We start from the raw sequence: 20,035 nt of genomic DNA, 5'->3' as shown, positions 1-20,035 counted from the left end.
CTCAGCTCCGTGGGCTCCTCCCTCTGCCCTCTGCCTGTCCTCCCCCATCTCACGCTGGGCTCTGAACTAGGGTCCTTCTGAGTCCTTGACTCAGTGAGGGCAGGTGCTAGGGTTGTTTTGTTCGTGACACCCCAAATGTTCACATGCATGTGCTCAGGGAGAATTTGTTGGGGACAAAAAGCCATCCTCAAAAAAGCAGGGATGATGTCTGGTTTACAGATGACCAGCCAGAGCCTCTGACCTGAGGAGCCTGTCCAAGGACACTCAGAGTCACTTGCAGTCCTCCCTTTCCCCGTCCGCCTGGTGCCGCCCAGGAAGATAAGGCTTGCCCCTGTTGAAGCAGAACCTGGAGCCACACCAAGGCCAGGGGTGCCCAGAAGTGGGAAATGGGGTTTGGGACTGTGGGTGGGGTCCCAGAGCCTTGGATGGGTTGGGATGGAGGGCAGGGATGTTGTCCCTGGGTGCCCTGCTGGGCGTGGGGTGGCACCAGGGAAAGCCAGCCAGTATTGTGTTCTGGTGGGTGACAGCAGGGAGTCAGGAGGAACTGTACCTGCCGCGCTCCAAATGTGTCCCCTCCCCCACCTGTCTCTTCTCTCCTTCGTGTCTTGCTGGGAGCTGCATAACCTCCACGGGCCATTAGGATCCGAGGCGCAGAGGAGCCTGTCAGAGGGTGACTGTCACTCACCAGTGGACTCCCTGGTCCTCGGGTCCGTCCCCACAGGGGCCCGGGGCGCCCTGTGCTCCAGGAGGCAGGCGAACGCTGGACACCTGCCTTCCAGAGTCTTCAGCTGGGGCTGGGCGGGGGAGGATGTGAGCAGGCTATTCTGCATCAGCCACGCGAACCTGGCTGGCCCAGGGGCCTCTCCCTTTCCTCCTTCTCCCATGTATCAAGACTTACCTGGGGCCCAGCTCCTACTTCACATACATCAGGCCATTCATCCCTCAAGCCCCGTGGGGTGGCCGTGATCCTCCCGTGTCACCAAGGAGCCCCCGAAGGCTCGTGGAAGGCAGGTGACTGGCCCAAGGTCATTCGGAAGCAATGAATGGTGGCCACCTGACTGCACAGACGGTGTGGGGTTCCTACTTCTCCCCTCCAGTTTGTCCCTTCCGGGCTGCTCCTGGCGCCGGTGGCCCCGGGAGTGTGGGCCGTGCCTGCCACGGAGTGGCTCTAGGCGGAACTGCAGGCCGGCCCAGCTCTGGGTCCTGTCGGCCTCTGCTCCAGGGGGAGCTGCGGCCCTGGGGGCCCGCCGAGGTTGGAAGAGGAAGCAGAGCAGAGCAAGCAGAGCAGAGCGACAGGCAGGGCCTGGGGGTAGGTAGGCACGGGGCTAGGGGAGGGCGAGGTGCCGTCTTGTCCTGTGTGCGCAGCGCCAGCCCAGGGGTCCCCCGGAGGCGGCTGAGCCGCCGACTCTGGTCATTTCTTCTCTGCTGTGAAGTTGGGTGAAGGTCAGAGCCCCACCACGCACCGGCTGCATTCCACTCTGTGCTGATGCCCGGCTGTCCTGTCTAACCTTCAGCTGCCCTCAGTGACGCCCACCCCCCATCATGCCAGCCAGCGACGGGATGGGGGCCGCCAGCAGCTCTGGCTGGGGATGGGTGATGGGGCCATTCGTGGAGGACCCGACCGTGGAGGACCCAGCCGAGCTGGCTGGGCGGTGGGAGGCAGAGCCCCAGAGAGTCCTGGCTGACTTGGGGCCACCGGCTCTCCTTCTTCCTTCCATGGCCCCCTGAAAATAGCAGCTGGAGCCTACCCCCCCCCCCCATCCCCACAGCCCTCCGGCAGGACTCCAGTTCACATTTTTGGAATAACCAGGGCTTTGACAGGGTTATTTGAAAGGAAAAATTCCTTGAATGTCGACAAAGGGAGAGGGCCAAGGGGGCCTTGCGTGTGAGTGTGTGTCTGGAGTGGGGAGCTGGTCGGTACTGCAGGGGGGCTCGGGGCTGGAGATTCTGCAGCCCTGCAGGTGGGCTGGCAGGTGGGGTGGCAGTTCGGGATGCCAGCGTCCCAGGCTCCCTGCGATGCAGAATGCAGAGAGGCCTGAACGGAGTGGGCATGGGCCCTTGAGGGCTGGGGTTCAGACTCCTGGGGCTCTGTGTTGGGGGCAGAATCACCAGGCCATCCTGAAGGGTTGGGCTCATTTGGGTTCCAGACTCGTGGAGTTTTCTGAGACCAGTTTCCTTGTGAGGAAGGGGAATCAGGACCTGGATCACTGGGGGTGCCAGGGGTGGGTTTTGGGGGTCTCCAGGGCTCAGGTTTCCTGGTCTCTGGCCTCTCCTTAAGTCCTGATGAGGGCCAGTCCCTGTTCAGGCCGCTGCCGGCCATCACCATATTAGGGCATAAACTCTAGGCGGGCTGTGTGGGTGCCAAACAGTCTCCAGCTGGGCCCGGCCCCCGGCGGCCCCAGCACCACAGCCTGGCTTCAGCCAGGCCATGTCAGAGGCCGGAGGTCAGGGGACCGCTGCTGGAGGGAGACCCTGACAAAGCCCCCAGCTCAGGTCTCGCAGGCCAAGCCGGGAGGGCCAGGATGCGGTGAGTGGAAGGGCTTCGGGGTGGGGCGGAGAATTCCTGGCCAGCCCCTCCTCTGGCCCAGCCCCCCTCAGCCCCATGCTGTCCTGTCCCAGTTGGTTTCAGAGGATCTCCTTCTGCTAGCTCGATCCCACAGCCCTTAAAAGGGCCCATCTGCCTGCCTCTCCCGGCCTCCCCAAGCCAGGGAGCATCTCCCAGGACTCATGCCCTTTGCACCTGGCCTGCTCAGCTGAGGCTCGGCACTCAGGGCCTTGTTGGCAGGCATCAAGCAGTAGCCCAAGTCCAAGGCTGACAGCCCCAAGTTTGTTGGCCTCAGTTCAGCACCCACACTTGTTCTCCGCCCTTCTCCTTCTTGACCTCTTCCCCACTACGCTGTCCCTCACACCCGCTGCCAGGGCCTGCTCCCTGGGGCATGGTTCTAGGTGCTGGCCCCTTCAGAGGGGTGGTAGACACTGGGGAGTTAGGCCCCTACAGTTCAGAGAAGACAGATGAGCACGGGGGAGCCAAAGCAAGGAAAGAAGTCTCTGCCCTAGAAAGAGAGGGAGATGAGGAACTTGTCTGGTCCCTGTGGGGTCCAGAAAGAAGTAGGAACAGGCTGTTTCACCCAGGAGGGCTTCCTGTAGGTGGGGGTTCTGAGCTGGGCCTTAGGCAGAGGCTGAGAGTGCCAGGGTCACTTTCAGAAAGCGACAGAGAGAGGGGTGAGGGGACGGTGCTCTGGACGAGGAGCAGAGGTGGACTGGATGCATTTAGCCTGGGCGACTGACCTCACCCGGAATAGGGGCTCTGGTGGCCAGAGTCGGAGAAAGAATGGGAGGGGAAGAAAAAAGTCAAGGAACAAGAGAGAAAAATGAGTACCGGGAAGACGTAGAAGCAGTGCTTGAAAATTCGTTGTTTAAAGATCGCTTTCTTTATTTCTATATGTCATAGACCAATCCTTTTGTGAAGCACAGACTCACACGCTTGGCAATGGTGGTGATACCAAATTGTGGTAACGGTTTCGGGACCTGTCCTCACCTTCTGCAGCCACCTTGCAGTGGAGTGGCATGGCCTAATGTGGGGACGGAGGGACTGCTAACCCCTCTATCCTGTCCTGGCCACACCGGGGCCTTGCCCTAGGCACTTGGGTGTAGCGACTTGTTTCCTCTTCACAAGGGCTTGAGAATGAGTGATTGTCATTCCCATTTCAGAGGGGAGGAAGAGGAGGCACAGGGAGGCTAAATACTTAAGGGAGGGGGGAGAAAAACCACGAGTGACAAAGCAGAACTGGAATGGGAGCCCGGAGGTCCTGGGCCTGAAGTCTGCGGGCTTCCCTGCGGCGCTAGACTGCCTGGCACAAGGGATAGCAAGGAAAGATCGAGAGGCAAAGGAGGGACGAGCAGAGAGGCCCTGACAAGGAGCAGCACACTGGAGTGGACAGATGGAGGGCAGGAGCTCAGAGAGGCAGGCACATGGCCAAAGGAGGGGTCCGGGCAGGAGACACCAAGGAGGAGGGGCTAGGAAATGGAGATGGGAGCCGTGGGGCAGGCAGGGACCTGTTCCTAGTGCCACAGTGGCCATGTCCTCTGCTCTGCAGGGAGCTGCTTCCTGTGCCTGGTGGACGTGGTGCCCGTGAAGAATGAAGATGGCGCTGTCATCATGTTCATCCTCAACTTCGAGGTGGTGATGGAAAAGGACATGGTGGGGTCCCCGGCCCATGACACCAATCACCGTGGCCCCCCCAGCAGCTGGTTGGCCCCAGGTGAGTGTAGTCGTGCTCTCAGGTCCCTTCCCCGAGGCCTTGAGGCTCCCCAGGGCCAGTGCTCTGCAGGAAGGGGTATTGGGGGGTACTCCTTTCAGAGGCTGGGGAGAGAACACCAAGGATATGGCCCAGTCCCATCTGGCTTGGGATGGACAGACGGGTGGGGTGACAGATTGAGCCTAAATTCACAGGTCCTTGGGACAGGACTCTACCTGGTTTCCTAGCTGCCCCCCGCCCCCCGCCTTGGGTTCCTGGACTGGTCGTGTTGAGCCCCAGGAATGGGGGATTCAGCCTCCCCACATGGCTCTGGTCACCTCGGAGTGGCTCTCCTGCTCAGAACACTCTGTCTCTCTGGGACTCAGCTCCCTCTCCCTGTATTGCTTCTGGCCCCCAGTTCTTGGTCCTGGACTGGCCTGCTGCCTGCTCTGGCCTTGGCCGATTAGGAAGGGAAGAGGATTTGAAGGGAACACTCACCACAGCTAGAGACCTAGAGGCCTTGTCTCATTCCCCTGTAACACAAAGGCTCCCCCTTCCTCCATGATGTCCTTTTTGGGTTTAATTTTAATTTCCCCTCAGAGTCCTGGCAAAAGATTCCAGCTCTCCGTTTCTCAAGCTCCTCTGGCGGGGTACGGCCTAAAGGCCATGACGTTCCTCCTCCGTGCAAATGCGGGCCGTGCCCTGTACCGTGTGACCTCTGGCGCATCTTGAAACTTGAGTCTAAACTGGGGATAAGACACCCACCCGCACGGCTGTAAGAGCCAAGCATAGTTTATGTTGAGCCCACCGTGACCTGCGAGGCTCAAGAAATGGTAGTTAATTATGGTCAGAGCCTCAGATAAGATTGTATTCCGGAGGTCCTCTGAGACTTGAGTTCTGTGCAACCAGAGGTGGGGTGAAGGGCTGCCGGCCGCCAGGGCTCCCTCCCCAACCCCTCCACCTCCCTCCCGTGGGTCGGTGGCTGGGGCTCCGGCTCCCAGGCTTCCCTGCTCTGGGCTGCTCTCCTGGCGGTGGTCACATGCCTCTCCTCTCTCCGCAGGCCGAGCCAAGACCTTCCGCCTGAAGCTGCCTGCGCTGCTGGCCTTGACCGCTCGGGACTCCTCCGCGCGGCAGGGCGGGGCGGGCAGTACCGGCGCCCCCGGGGCTGTGGTGGTGGACGTGGACTTGACACCCGCGGCGCCTAGCCGCGAGTCGCTGGCCCTGGACGAGGTGCCGGCCATGGACAACCACGTGGCCGGGCTGGGGCCGGCCGAGGAGCGGCGTGCGCTGGTGGGCTCCGGCTCCCCGCCGGCCGGTGCGCCCGAGCCGCAGCCCTCTCCCCGGGCTCACAGCCTCAACCCCGACGCCTCGGGCTCCAGCTGCAGCCTGCCCCGGACGCGCTCCCGGGAGAGCTGCGCCAGCGTGCGCCGCGCCTCGTCGGCGGATGACATCGAAGCCATGCGCGCAGGGCTGCCCCCGCCACCGCGCCACGCCAGCACCGGTGAGGGCCCGGGAGCCCTGTGGGGGGAACTGCCCCGCCGCGTTCCGGCCCCCAGGTTCCCCCTCTCAGCCACGGCCACACAGGCCGGGAGATGGAAATCCCATTAAGCACTGACTTAATCCCATTAAGTGGCCTTTTACTCCATTAAATGTCCATTCATCCCGTTACATTCTTCCACTCACAGAGTTTTTGCTGGCTGGTGGAGCCGGCTCTCCCAGGGTGGCTGGATTCGGGATGTCGGTGGGGCATGTGTGAAGGGCAGGAGAGGCCTCTGGGTCCTGGTACCACTTGGCCCTCTGGCCGTCACCCAGTACTGTGGGTCAGACCCTATGGAGGATCTTCTTCCTCCCTCTCCTTCTGCCTGTCTCCTGAGTTGACCTCATTGACTCACGGTGTCCCGTGGCCTAGTTCATACAGGGCCTGGTCTCCACCTCAGCCTGTTCCCCGGACTTGGCCTTCCCCTCCATCCTCCGGTGGTGCGCCCCCCCCCCACCCCCTGACCCGACTTTCCCCTCCACTCCAGGGGCCATGCACCCCCTGCGCGGAGGCCTGCTTAACTCCACGTCTGATTCCGACCTCGTGCGCTACCGTACCATTAGCAAGATTCCCCAAATCACCCTCAACTTTGTGGACCTCAAGGGGGACCCTTTCCTGGCTTCGCCTACCAGTGACCGGGAGATCATAGCCCCCAAGATAAAGGAGCGGACCCACAACGTCACTGAGAAGGTCACGCAGGTAGGTACTTGGCTCCCTGGCTTTCCTCTCACCTTGGAGGAGCTTATAGGGGTGGGAGTGGGGTGATGGGGGGTCTGGTCTGTCCGGTCACTAAGGGCCTCTTGAGGGTGGGTAGACCCACTAGCCAGAGGTGGGGAGAGGGTTTCAGAGCTGGGGTAAGAGAGAACAAGTCCTAAAGGTCTTGAGAAAGGGAGGCTGCAGGGGAGAAGAGGGAAGGGGAAGAACAGAGAGGAAGGGAAGGGAACTTGGGACAGGACAGGTACAGAGAACAGGTCGATGGGGCACAGGGAGGACAGGGCAGTTGAGGCAGGGTGGGCCAGAGAAGGCAGTCCCGGGGGTGTGATGGGGTCTGCTCACAGGGCATGGTGAAGGAGGTATGGGGCAGGGTAGAGGCAGACCTATGGAAGATTTCAAATTAGAAGGGGCCCTGGAGGTCAAGATTAGGGTCCTTGATTCTTCTAGGCCAATGTGATAAGCTAAGTGGGGGGTGGGGATCCTGTGCTAGGGCCAGAATGGCTGGGAGGTACCCATCCCTGTCCCTAAACCATGGGGACATGTCGGGAGGGGAGTGTATGATGGGGGGTGCACACATACAGAGGGAACAGGTCCCTAAATCCCAGGCCAGAGAAGACTGCCCGCCTTTGGAGGCATTGCCCGGTGCCACCACCAGGCTGGTCTCCTGTCCCCTCCTGGCAGCAAGCTCGCTCGCACCATCCCCACCGCGCAGTCCATTCCAACTCATTCTTGATGTCCTGGCCTTGGGGGTGGGTCAGCAGTGGGCATCCCTGCAGTGGCGGAGGAGCCCGGGACCGCGGGGGGCCCTGCTGAGCCTCAGTCTCTGTGGCTCCCTCCTGCCCCTTGCACGGCCGCGCCCCGAGCTGGCCTGAGTGAGGGAGCTGCCCTCTTTCGCTCGCTGTGGTCGCTGCCAGCCTCCTTGGCCCTCCTCCTGGCCCTGCGCCCGCTGCCTCTGGCTCACTGGGCTCCTGCCAGGTCTCCAGCCCCTTGGCCTTGACTCCAGAATGTTCCCCCTCACCCCAGGCCCCCTGTCTGGCTGCCTACCTCGCTCCCCCTCCTGCCTCTGCCTCTCTTCCCACCTGGAGCCCCGGGTGTGTGCCCCGCTCCCGGGCCTGCAGCGTGTGCCTGTCGTGGTGTGGTCTTGGCGTGGTCCTGTGTGGCAGTGCGCGTGTGCGTTCCTGGCTTTGCCTGTCACCAGGCGGTCTCTCCATCTCTGGGTGTCTGTCTGACTCTGGCTGGCTGGGCACTGGACCGGCGGGGCGGGGGTGTCGGGGAGACCATTAATCTGCGGTGACAGGCCTGGCTGCCTGGGGGAGGGGGAGGGGCACGGGCTGCGGGAGCGGCTGCAGCAGGAGCCCTGATCGGGCTGCGGGGGAGGGGGCCGCTGGCCAGCACGAGGCGGGGCGGGGGAGCCCAGTGTGGCAGGGTGGGGGTGGGGACCTGGGAGGAGGGGCCGGCCGAGGAGCTGAGGTTCCGACCGCGGCGCTGCTGCTGGGCTGGCGGCGGGCAGAGCGCGGCACCCTGGCAGCGGGGCCCGCACTGGGGGGCCATGGGCAGTCCAAGCCAGGAGGGCTGCTGTCCACACTCACTGCCGGGGTGACCCTGGCCCTGGGGCCCAGCCCCAGCAACCCTGGCTTCATGCCAGAGGCTGTCCTGGAAGCCAGGCCGCCGGCCTCTGGGGCGCAGCCTGGGCTGGGACTGCTGCTGGGGTGCAGGTGAGGCGCTGGCCGGGCCCTCGGGCTCCAGGGCAGGCAGGCTGGGGGGAGCCAAGTCCTCCATGGCGGCCCCAGCAGGGAAGGCGAGCAGGACAGGGGCTCTGCAGCCCAGGGCCCAGAAAGGCCGGGTGAGGCGGGCCGTGCGCATCTCCAGCCTGGTGGCCCAGGAGGTAGGTGACCCCCCCACCCCCACCCCCAGCCACTTCCCCCTTCCCTCCCTGGACTGGGGCACCCAGACAGGCACTGGCAAGTTGGGTGCGGCCTGGAGGGCTCTGGCTCCTGGGCCGGGCTGGGAGAGGGCTTCTGAGAATCAGGACGGTCTGGGGAGCCTTGGGGTCCGCAGCTCTGCTCATCCCACTGCTGGGCCCTGCTCGCTCTCCTCTAGGCCTGCTGGGCCTGGGTGGACAGTGTTTTTCTTGCCAGGGCTTTCCTTCTTCCGTGGCTTCTGTGGCCCACAGTCCTGGCTCCAAATACAAAAAGGAGAGGGAGAACAGGAATGAAGTGCGTGCCCAGAGAGGGTGACGGTGGGCGAACGGGGAGGAGAGGAGCATGGTGGGACGGTGAGAGGCCTGCCAGAAAAGTTCCGGGTCCCTAAAGCTGCCCACCAGGTGCTGGCGTGGACACTGGGCGGTGGGGAGAGAGCCTCGGGCTGGTTCAGGGGTCCGGATTTAGAGGCTGAGGCTGAGGAGTGCGTGGGGTCAGGGGCCACCGGATGGTGGTGAGGGCAGGCTGAGCTCAGCCACCTGGGTCACTTCTTCCCTGGGGCCGGTGGCCGTGTTGCCTTCCCCCCCGGGCTGATTATTCTGTGGGGTGCTCCTGGGAGTCACCTCTCCTCCCCTAGGGAGCGGGGAGCAGGCTCAGGGTTGTTGGATGGAGGTGGTTTAGGAGTGAGTCTGAGAACCCCACTCCTCTCCCACCTGAACTCCCTGCCTTGGTTCTTGCACGCCTCCCAGCTGGGAACAGGTGTGTGTATGGGGGGTGGTGGTGGAGAATCCCACCCACGGGTGACGACCCAGGATTTGGCTGAAATAAGCTTCAGTATTCTGTGGGACCAGAAGTCAGGGCGGGCGTTGCAAATCTGGGCCAAGGCCATGCGGTGAGCTGGTGGTTGCCGAGCACGGCCTGGCCCCTGTTGGAGGGGGTCTGTGGATCCAGGTCTTGAGTCCCAGGTGTGTCCCCCGAGTGTGCATTTGAGCAGGGGCGTTGTGCTGGTCTTGCTGGTGCAGACTCGGGGAGGGGCATGGTCGTGCCAGGGTCGTGCCAGGGGTGTGGTCCAACACAGTCCCCAGGGGGCTTGGCCTCTCAGGCTTGGGGAGGAGCCCCATCCAGGGGCAGCTACCTTCTGCCCCCCTTGTCTGTGGGGGCCCTGGCTTGTTCTTGTTTTAGTCCTCACTTGACCCCTGAAAAGCCATTGGCTCACACTCTCTGCCTTAAGGAGCAAGCAGCTTGGGCTGAAGGCAAGGAGAAGTGGGGGCCTGGAAGCCCCCATGCTCCTTCCCCTCCCCCAGCCGCAGCTGCTCCCCCAGCCGTCAGATATCTCTGGACCTGCCTTGCCTCCTGCAGGGTGGCCAAATCCCCAACCATGGCCCGTGTTGTCTTCCAGTTACTTCTTCTAAGGAGATGCTCTCCAAACAGTCCACCTGGGGATGGTGGGTCCAGGGGATCCCTGGCTTGAGTGTGAATGGGCATCTTTGGGGGTTCTACCCACCCTGACTCTCCCGGCCCAGAGGCGCGAGGATGTGGGGACCAGGCACGCAGTACTTCCTGGAGTGGGGCCAGCAACCTTGGTTCTCCACAGTGTAGGTGAGGCCTCGGGCTTGGTGTCCTGGGGATGGCAGTGCCAGGCCTGGAGGACCTAGGGACAGAGTCTGGGGTTGAGTCAGATGTCTGTGGGGGAGGATTCCGGGGGGCAGAGGGAGGCAACAGGGGACAGCCAGGCTCCTGGCCTAGTGTGGGAAAGCTGGCCTCGGTTCTTCCTAGTTTTTGCTTGGGAAGAGAAGGGCACGGCTGCTGGCATGTAGTGGGGATGGCAGGCCCGCCTCTGCCTGACCGTTGAGCCTGTGCAGAGCTGGGTAGGACACTTGGGAACATTCGCTGGCTGTGTTCATGTAGGGACGTCTATGGCTGGCTTAGGGCTTCTGTGGGCCTTTGTAGGAGTGTGGGAGGGCAGAGCTTGAAGGCGGCCCTGGGTCTGAGGACAGGGGCTTGGGGGGGGTGGCAGGGGTCTGTGCCTTGGTCTCTCCCCCAGGGAAGCCAAGGGCCTGAGTCTGGGTGGCTGGTACCCTTGGGCCAGCAGCAAAGGGACCTTTAGGCTCTCAGTCCCTGGGACCCTGGGAGTGGCAGTGCCCACCACCATTTTATGTGTTGAAGTTATGCCTCCTGGGGTTGTCACCCAGGCTTGGAGTCTTAGCCCTTGTAGCATTTTCTATACTGGGATCATGGTGCGTGTGAGTGGTGTGTGTGGTGTTTGGGGTGGGGGTTGGGCAAGGTCGTCTCGAGGAGTTATAACCAGGGGGATGGGTGTGTGTCACTGGGGTGGGGTGGGTAGAGTGGGGAGAGCCGTACATCTGGGTATGACTGGCTGGTGTCCTGAGCTCAGGTGGCCAGACGGTAGACCCGTGGGCTGCATGGGGGAAGAGTAGCGCCCGAGCCCCCGGGCGGGCAGGGGCCACAGCCACTTGGTTGAGGGACTGGCCTCCTGACCGATGCTTGCTGGTGTCTCCCTTCCTCGGTCTGGAGGAAGTCTCTTGCTGGCTTGGTCTCTTCTCCGGAGGCCCCAGCAGAGGTGACGTCCACTCCCACCCTGGAGATCCCCGGCGCCAGCCTCCAGGGGGACATGGCTCCGTCACCTCTGCCCTCCCTGCCCATCCAGGTCCTGTCCCTGGGCGCCGACGTGCTGCCCGAGTACAAGCTGCAGGCGCCGCGGATCCACCGCTGGACCATCCTGCACTACAGCCCCTTCAAGGCCGTGTGGGACTGGCTCATCCTGCTGCTGGTCATCTACACGGCCGTCTTCACACCCTACTCGGCTGCATTCCTGCTGAAGGAGACGGAGGAGGGCCCCCAGGCCCCCGACTGTGGCTACGCCTGCCAGCCCCTGGCCGTGGTGGACTTCATCGTGGACATCATGTTCATCGTGGACATCCTCATCAACTTCCGCACCACCTACGTCAATGCCAACGAGGAGGTGGTCAGCCACCCCGGCCGCATCGCTGTCCACTACTTCAAGGGCTGGTTCCTCATCGACATGGTGGCCGCCATCCCCTTCGACCTGCTCATCTTTGGCTCCGGCTCTGAGGAGGTCGGTTGGTGGGGAGGCAGAGGCTGGGAGGGCACCTGGAGGGGGAGAGGAGGCGGTGGGGCACGGGGAGGTAGTGAGAGAAAGGGGGCCACGGTAGGTGCCCCGGCTAAGCCGTGGCCACCGCGCCTTTCTGTCTGTCTGTCCGAAGCGGCTGCCATGTTCAAATCACACAGAAGTGGCCTGGGAACCAGGGGGAGTTCTGGCCAGGTGCCTCAGGGTGGCTGTGGGACCCTTCAGAGTCCCCTTCTCAGCAGGGGACCCCATGAGCCGTCTGGTCACAGGGCTAGCGCAAGGATTAATGGGACCCTGTGCCGGGCTTAGGGAACGGGGGGTGTTTCGGTCATTAGGAGGTTCTGGGAGTAAGTTTGTGGGGATCTTACTTATAGTGAGCCCAGGGCTGCAGCGCCCCCCGACTCCTCCTTTGCCCCCACACTGAAGGTCTCCCCCCGCCCCGCCCCCGCCCCCGCAGCTGATCGGGCTGCTGAAGACGGCGCGGCTGCTGCGGCTGGTGCGCGTGGCGCGGAAGCTGGACCGCTACTCGGAGTACGGGGCGGCCGTGCTCTTCCTGCTCATGTGCACGTTTGCGCTCATCGCGCACTGGCTGGCCTGCATCTGGTACGCCATCGGCAACATGGAGCAGCCGCACATGGACTCCCGCATCGGCTGGCTGCACAACCTGGGGGACCAGATCGGCAAACCCTACAACAGCAGCGGCCTGGGTGGCCCATCCATCAAGGACAAGTACGTCACGGCCCTCTACTTCACCTTCAGCAGCCTCACCAGCGTGGGCTTCGGCAACGTCTCCCCCAACACCAACTCCGAGAAGATCTTCTCCATCTGTGTCATGCTCATTGGCTGTGAGTGTGTCCCTGGGGGTGGGCGGCGGGACAGTGGCAGGTTGGGGGGGGTGGGTGTTGTGTGGCGCCGACTCTGGGAGGAGCCTGTGATGGAGGAGAGGGAGATGCCACATGGGCTAGAGGGGGGCCATGGGACATGGAGGCAGCAGGGACGACCGCTGGGGCAAGTTTGGGGCATGTTTGGGGCACAAGGCAGAGCCCCAGGGCGCGTGGACCTGGGCTTCTGCGTTTGTGCAGCTCTTGTGTGTGCTCAGGCGGAGATGTGACTGCGCGTGTCCCTGAGCCGGGGCAGGGGCGGGCGGGGTCCCCGGCGCTGACGCCCGCTCACCCCCGCCCCCAGCCCTCATGTACGCCAGCATCTTCGGCAACGTGTCCGCCATCATCCAGAGGCTGTACTCGGGCACCGCCCGCTACCACACGCAGATGCTCCGCGTGCGGGAGTTCATCCGCTTCCACCAGATCCCCAACCCCCTGCGCCAGCGGCTGGAGGAGTATTTCCAGCACGCCTGGTCCTACACCAACGGCATCGATATGAACGCGGTGAGGCCCCGGACTCCGAGAAGGGCTGGAGGTGGCGGGCTGAAGGGAGCAAGGCCGCAGTGGGACTTCTCTCGGGGCCGGGAGCACCCTTGACGGCATCACACTCCGCGGTTCAGGGGTCCCAGTTAGCGCTGCGAAGGCCCCTGGGAGAGGCGTTCTCCTCCTCCTGATGATGGAGCTCGTTTGCCAGAGCGCTCTCGCCGCGGGGCAGGCCAGAGCTGGCCCTTGCACAGAGGCGAGGCTTTGAAACCTTCCAACAGCCCCAAGGAGGGATGGGTCTCGACACTTTACCCCAAAAAATGGAGGCTGAGAGCAGCACGGTGTCATCCCCACGGGTGCTTGGCTCGAAGGGGTGGACCCTCTGGTGCTCCTCCCAGGGTCTTGGGCTGGGCAGCGGAAGCTAGGATGCTGAGCCCGGCCCCCACCCCCAGGTGCTGAAAGGCTTCCCGGAGTGCCTGCAGGCAGACATCTGTCTGCATCTGAACCGCTCGCTGCTCCAGCACTGCAAACCTTTCCGAGGGGCCACCAAGGGCTGCCTGAGGGCCCTGGCCATGAAGTTCAAGACGACACACGCACCGCCGGGGGACACGCTGGTGCATGCCGGGGACCTGCTCACCGCCCTCTACTTCATCTCCCGGGGCTCCATTGAGATCCTCCGGGGGGACGTCGTCGTGGCCATCCTGGGTACGGGGCTGGGTGCAGTCGAGGGCGGGGGGACAGGGTGCTGGGCGGGAAGGGCTTGTCGAGGCCTGAAGAGGTCTGAACTCCCCGAGGGGACGGTTGTTGGGGCTGTGGACCCAGGCCTGCCTGCAGGGACCTTGAGTTCCTTTAATTTGCCAAAGCCTAGGCCCTCCAAGGGGGAGAGGGGAGAGGAGCCCCACATGGGGTGGGGCTGCTGAACTCTGGGGGTTCTTGGATTCTGTTCCCCCTCAACACTCTTGCTGCCTTTGAAGGCGGGACCAAACCGGTTACTCCTACGTGGGCAGTGGAGGGAGGTTAAGCATCTGATTTTACTAAGGAAATTTACTAAGTTCCCCGCAGCCTCATGTGACACAGCCCAGCCTAGCGCTCACCATCTCCAAAGCGAAGGGAGACTTGCCCCCCTTCCCCTCTCTTCCTAACCTTCTGTCCCATCTGTACACAGGGCAGGGGTGCCTGGCAGGGACTTCTGCCCTCCGCCTGTCCTTCCCTTGGCCCTGGACAGCTGCGCCTTAGGGCAGAGGCATCACAATGGGCCATACTCGATGTCTGTTTCTCAGTTCAGCACAAACACCTGTACTCACTCCGCAGACATCCCAGACACAACTAAAACCAAAGTTTCACCGCACAACGTGCCGCTATGTGTGACACATTCTGGGGTTACCTGCTGTGTGTTGTGGTCAGCTGTGCTGTGCTATAAACAAAATGTTGGTCTTGTTTCCCCACTGTGTTAGGATCTAAGCTTGAAAAACACCAAGGGCACAGTGATTGGCCAGGAGGGGGTTTAGGACATGGTGTTTGGAGGGTGGATACAAGATACAAGTGGGCTTAGAACCCAAGGAAGCCGGGACCGTGGGCAGAGTGGGCTTTCCAGGCTGGTCCCGCTGGCTGCTTCCAGTACGGGAAGGTGGGGAGACCCACGCTCTCTCCCTCCTCCCCTCATGCCTCACAAGTTCCGCCTTTGGGCGCAGGGGGAAGATGGGGCTGGTGGATGCTTCCCTGGCTGTGGGGGCTGGGGCTGGTGGGTGGGTACTCAGACTGAGGGGAGGCCCTCAGACCCCAGTCCGGGGTGAGAAGGCCAGGAAGACAGGTGCCCTTTGCCTGTGCTGCTGCCCAGGGGCTGAACCCCCACTCTTGGTGGCCTCCAGGGAAGAATGACATCTTTGGAGAGCCTTTAAACCTGTACGCTCGGCCTGGCAAGTCCAATGGCGATGTGCGGGCCCTCACCTACTGTGACCTGCACAAGATCCACCGGGATGACCTGCTGGAGGTGCTGGACATGTACCCTGAGTTCTCTGACCACTTCTGGTCCAGCCTGGAGATCACCTTCAACCTGCGGGACGTGAGTGGGCTGCCCTGGGCAGGCTGCACCCTGGTGGCTGCCCCCAACTGCGTGACCTCTTCCGGCCTCTTTCCCTGCCTGTCACATGGTGTCGGAGGTGGAAGTCCCAGCCTCACTCAGCTTTCCTTCTAGGGCAGAGGTGACATCTGTGCCGGGAGCTCCGGGCCCCACTTGCTGTGTTAATGAGGGGGTGTGGGCTGACCTGGGCAAGGCAGGTGGGTGCAGAAGGGAGCTGACACTGCTTTTGGTTCCAGACCAACATGATCCCCGGGTCTCCTGGCAGCGGGGAGCTGGAGGGCGACTTCAACAGACAGCGCAGGCGCAAGCTGTCCTTCCGCAGGCGCACGGACAAGGGTGAGGCGGGGGCGGGGCGGGGCGGGGCGGGGAGCGGCGGGCGGGGTCCAGGTGGGGCGGGAGGGGGGCGGAGCATGGGGCCAGTCGGCCTGTGGTCTGTGTCAGCTGCGCCTGGGCCCTGCAGACTTTTGCACCCCTACCGTCAGTGTTGCCCACTCTCACCCCAGCTGCCCAAACGTTGTCCGTTCTCTAATGTCCACTTGAACTGGCACCTCCTCCGGGAAGCCCTTCACCCTCCTGGGCCAGGGAGTGCTGGCCTCAGCTTCTTTGGGCCTCAGGTGGCTGGCGCTGCCTTGAACTGATGTCAGGGCGAGGAGACAGTGCAGAGTGGGGCGAGGGGCCAGCGATGGGGGTCTCAGAGAGCCCCGCCCATAAGTGCCACTGCCTGTGCTTGGGCAGTCGGCGGTCAGAGATGACCTGGTCCCGCTCCTGGGAGCTCAGTCCGCTTGAGGTGGGGAAAAGGGCAGAAGAAACAGCCAGGGACAGACCGGGGCGTCCTAGCACAGCCTTCCGCCAGGCCTGCTTGGTCCCCTCCCCTCCCTTCCCCTCCCCTTCCGTGCCTCCTTCCTTCTTTGAGGCCTGTTCTCTGTTTCCCACAGACCCGGAACAGCCAGGGGAGGTGTCCGCCTTGGGGCCGGGCCGGGCGGGGGCAGGGCCGAGTAGCCGGGTCCGGCCAGGGGGGCCGTGGGGGGAGAGCCCATCCAGTGGCCCCTCCAGCCCTGAGAGCAGTGAGGATGAGGGCCCAGGCCGCAGCTCCAGCCCCCTCCGCCTGGTGCCCTTCTCCAGCCCCAGGCCCCCCGGAGAGCCGCCGGGTGGGGAGCCCCTGACGGAGGACGGTGAGAAGAGCAGTGACACTTGTAACCCGCTGTCAGGTAGGGTAAGGGCCGTCTCGGGTGGGCGGGGCGTGGCAGCTGACGTGGCTCAACCCAGTTCTCTGGCTCCAGGGGCCTTCTCAGGAGTGTCCAACATCTTCAGCTTCTGGGGGGACAGCCGGGGCCGCCAGTACCAGGAACTGCCTCGCTGCCCTGCCCCGACCCCCAGCCTCCTGAACATGCCCCTCTCCAGCCCCTGCCGGAGGCCCCGGGGCGACGTGGAGAGCAGGCTGGACGCCCTTCAGAGGCAGCTCCACAGGTGAGGCTGTGGCTCCTGGTGGGCTTGGTGGGCTGTGTGTGATCGCTGGGTTCTCCGCAGTGGGACGCGGTGAAGGGAGGGTGCGTTCTGTGCGTGCGCCACCGTGCCCTTCTTCCATTCGGTGCCGAGACCTGGGCTGCACACCTAGAGACAGGAGGGAGGCTGGGCTGGACCCACCGGGCTGGTCCATAGGGCGGTCCCGAAGTCACAGCTGCTGGGGTCTCCCCACCCCCGAGAGCCAGAGCACCCTCCTCCTTCTTGCCCCAGGCTGGAGACCAGGCTGAGCGCAGACATGGCCACTGTCCTGCAGCTGCTACAGAGACAGATGACTCTGGTCCCACCTGCCTACAGCGCTGTGACCACCCCTGGGCCTGGTCCCACCTCCGCCTCCTCCCTGCTGCCTGTGAGCCCCGTCCCCACCCTCACCCTGGACTCGCTTTCTCAGGTAAGTTCCAAAGCCCTCCCCCTGCCCAGGGCACCCCGGCCTCGCCTTCTCTGGCCCAGTTCCGCCCCAGGCCTGCTCTGCTGTCCTTTGGCTCGGCACTGGGCCGTAGCTTCCTCCCGCCCCCGTTTCTGCCCTCGTCCCCGATGGCGCTCTCGGAGGAAGGCTTCCTCGGGAGCTGTGGGCACAGGGCAAGGCAGGAGAGCCCCCCCAAGCCAAAGCCCCCCAGAAGCGGGGCAGAGGAAACCAGCAGGCTGAGAGGTGTCACCTAAATGACCAGATCTGCTCAAGGTGTCTGTGTCGTGGCCACGAGGGGTCTCCCGAGGAGGGGGCTGGGTGGGCCAGACGCCCTGTGATGGGGCTGAGTGCCTACAGGGTCCGAGCTCCCTGCCGTGACGGGCGCTGCTCAGTTCTGGCTCTGTGGCCAGCCAGTGGCTGTCACGCTGGCTGCCTCGCAGGGCTGTCTGGAGGGCTTTGGCTAAGCCCCAGGGTGGCACTTCTGGCCCGCATCTCCTCTCTTCTGCTGGAGTGGGTCTCTGTTGCCCTTTGTCCTCTCCTGAGTGGACACGTGTGTTCCCAGTCTTCTGACAAGACAGCTGTGCCTGGGCCCCAAGAACGGGGCTCTTCTGGCTCCTAGAGGTCGCCTGGGATCTGCCCCCCCTTCCTCTGGCACCTGCTCCCCCTCCCATATGCTGCCTGCTCCTGTTTGCAGACACCAGGGCCCACGTCAGCAAACGTGCCAGTCTCCCTTCACGGCCTCCCCCGCGGAGATCTCCCAGCACAGTCGGCAGCATCCGCAAACCCCTCCCGCCCGCCCTGGCACTCTCCCTGGCCTTCTGAGGCCTGGCCGCCAGCCTGCCTCTGTTTCTGGGTCCCCGAGTTCTTTCCAAATGGGAGGAAGGAGCCTCATTTCTTTGTGTCCCAACTCAGGGCCCCGTATTCTGGGTCGGGTTTGGAGTCATCTGCTGTGTTCCCTGGGGAAGGGAGTGGCTGCAGCCTGGAGTGCTCCCCGGGGTCACGGATGGCTCCCCGGGCTCCCAGCTGCACAGCTGGGCTCTTGCCCACGGAGAATGCATTTCTCTGCTTGCGGCCTCCGCACCTCCCCTTCATGCTCCACGTGCTGCCCTGTGTGCCTTGGCCCTTCCGCTTGTCCCCTCCAACCCTCTTCTGTCCTCCAGTCCTCTGTCCCTGAATTCTCCTGGTCCTCTCTGCCGCATCCGCAGTCTCCCTCCTCTGCTCACGCTGTGTTCTCTGCAGGTTTCCCAGTTCATGGCGTTCGAGGAGCTCCCCCCGGGGGCCCCAGAGCTCCCCCAAGACGGTCCCCCTCGACGCCTCTCCCTGCCGGGCCAGCTGGGGGCCCTCACCTCCCAGCCCCTGCACAGACATGGCTCAGACCCGGGCAGTTAGTGGGGCTGCCCGGTGTGGACACGTGGCTCACCCAGGGTTCAGCGCACTGCCTGGGCCCCTCCCCTCAGAGGCCCTGCCCGGGAGGCCCTGGCCAAGAAAGGGGAGAGGAACGAAGGCACAGCCCCTCCCCCAGCCCTCGGGACCATCTCCGCCTGCAATCCCCTGGGCCCCCACAGGAGGGGCAGGGGCAGGGGCAGGGGACAGGGCCGGGCAGTGGATGGGGGTCTGTGGTCTCCCCACTGCCCTGGGGGCATTAGCTGGTCTAACTGCCCGGAGGCACCCGGCCCTGGGCCTTAGGCACCTCAAGGACTTTTCTGCTATTTACTGCTCTTATTGTTAAGGATAATAATTAAGGATCATATGAATAATTAATGAAGATGCTGATGACCATGAATAATAAATAATTATCCTGAGGAGACTCGTGCAGTGCTGGGAGACGGGTAGGGGGGCACATGCTGTATCCCATGTTCACACTCACACTCGTGTGCGCACATGCACTGGGGTCTCGGGGACTGGGTGCATATGTGCGCACAGGGCCTGCAGGGGCTGTCTGGAGCGTGCACAGAGGGTGTTCCCTGGGGGCTGATGTGGGTCACCTCCGGGGATTCCTGCTTCCGGTGGCCCTGGATTCGGGATAGCAAAGAACCACCTGGATTGTTTTGAATAGAGGGATCATCCTAGTGGAATGCCAGGCCTGGGTCTAGCCCCTCAGGGTCATGTTTTGCTGGGTGGCATCCTGGCTCCCAGAGCTGGCCCCGCTGACTGATAACACGGCCCTACGCTGGCCTGTTGCCTTACACACTTCACGGGCCCAGCCCACACTGACCCTGACCCAGTGCCGTATTGGTTCCTTCTGACTCACATCCCCAACCACCTGACTTAGCCTTATCTTGACCTTAACCCAGACTCACGCGGACCCAGTATAGTTGGGCCCCCACAGCACCCCAGTTCTGGGCACACTGCTTTTCTAGCCCCAGCCAGAGCTCCCCAGGTGTCTGGCTGCAGACGGGCCCCACCCTGGTCACAGTAGTCTCCTGAGCACCTGTGATCCTTGGCCACAGACTTGCTGCCTAGAGAGGGTGGAATTTTTTGAGTGGCTCATTGCTGTTAGCGGGGGAGCCAGTCACAGTGTACATCCCGGGGCCAGGGAAGGGTTGTGCGCGCACGTGCGCGCACACACACACACACGTGTGCTGCTGGGCTTGCGAGGACACAGCCTCCTGGAGCCGCGGCTGGCCGTGACCATGGCAGGCACCTGCTGGCCAGCAGGAGGAGCCGAGGGGCAGTGGCCGGCTCTGTTTACAGGCAACTGCAGCAGGCCTCTGGAGCTGACGGAGTGGTTCCCTACTTAACCCCCACAACTCCTGACCCTTGGCAGTGGGTTTGTTAATTGGCTTTAAAATCAAATGTGGCTGTTCTCACGGCCCGTGGCTGGGGTGGGGTGGGCGATGGGAGCAGAGAACCCAGTCTCTGAGCAGCCCGGAGGGCTCTTGCTGTGCCCAGAGCAGGGAGAAAATCTCCCTCTGTCCAGGTGACTCTGCCCCAGGGCCCTGGCTCCCCTCCTGGGATCTGCCACACATGCTCATCACTTGGGTGGTCACACACGGGACTTCCTGGTGGGTTGATGTATGTGGTGTAGGGGGTGGGGGGTGGGGGATGGTGGGGGTGGGGCAGAGACAGACCCAAGCGGAGGTGACCCTGAGGCTGCCGCTGAGAAGTGATGTACAGACAGCTCAGTGCCCCTGGCACACCGGGTCC

The 20,035-nt window shown here is 63.3% G+C and overlaps 1 protein-coding gene across 1 annotated transcript in view; it reads left to right on the top strand.

Moving 5' to 3' along the window:
• Positions 1–18,694, top strand: part of KCNH2 (potassium voltage-gated channel subfamily H member 2) — a gene marked incomplete at its 5' end in the record, with an annotated part of 31,719 nt that extends 13,025 nt beyond the window's left edge. Inside the window, 13 exons of the mRNA XM_080818793.1 lie at positions 4,098–4,262; positions 5,299–5,739; positions 6,263–6,474; positions 11,077–11,505; positions 11,975–12,362; positions 12,703–12,902; positions 13,334–13,586; positions 14,750–14,943; positions 15,198–15,297; positions 15,897–16,169; positions 16,242–16,428; positions 16,696–16,873; positions 18,128–18,694. Coding sequence (XP_080674919.1) covers positions 4,098–4,262; positions 5,299–5,739; positions 6,263–6,474; positions 11,077–11,505; positions 11,975–12,362; positions 12,703–12,902; positions 13,334–13,586; positions 14,750–14,943; positions 15,198–15,297; positions 15,897–16,169; positions 16,242–16,428; positions 16,696–16,873; positions 18,128–18,277 — 3,170 coding nt within the window. The 3' untranslated portion in view covers positions 18,278–18,694. The remainder of the gene's footprint in view (positions 1–4,097; positions 4,263–5,298; positions 5,740–6,262; positions 6,475–11,076; positions 11,506–11,974; positions 12,363–12,702; positions 12,903–13,333; positions 13,587–14,749; positions 14,944–15,197; positions 15,298–15,896; positions 16,170–16,241; positions 16,429–16,695; positions 16,874–18,127) is intronic.
• Between the last annotated feature and the right edge of the window lie 1,341 nt (positions 18,695–20,035).

The sequence above is a fragment of the Martes martes genome (assembly GCF_963455335.1).
Source record: "Martes martes genome assembly, chromosome: 11".
In the NCBI taxonomy this organism is placed as follows: Eukaryota; Metazoa; Chordata; class Mammalia; order Carnivora; family Mustelidae; genus Martes; species Martes martes.
Note: the sequence above shows the minus strand (reverse complement) of the source record. Positions and strands in the feature narration are given on the sequence as shown.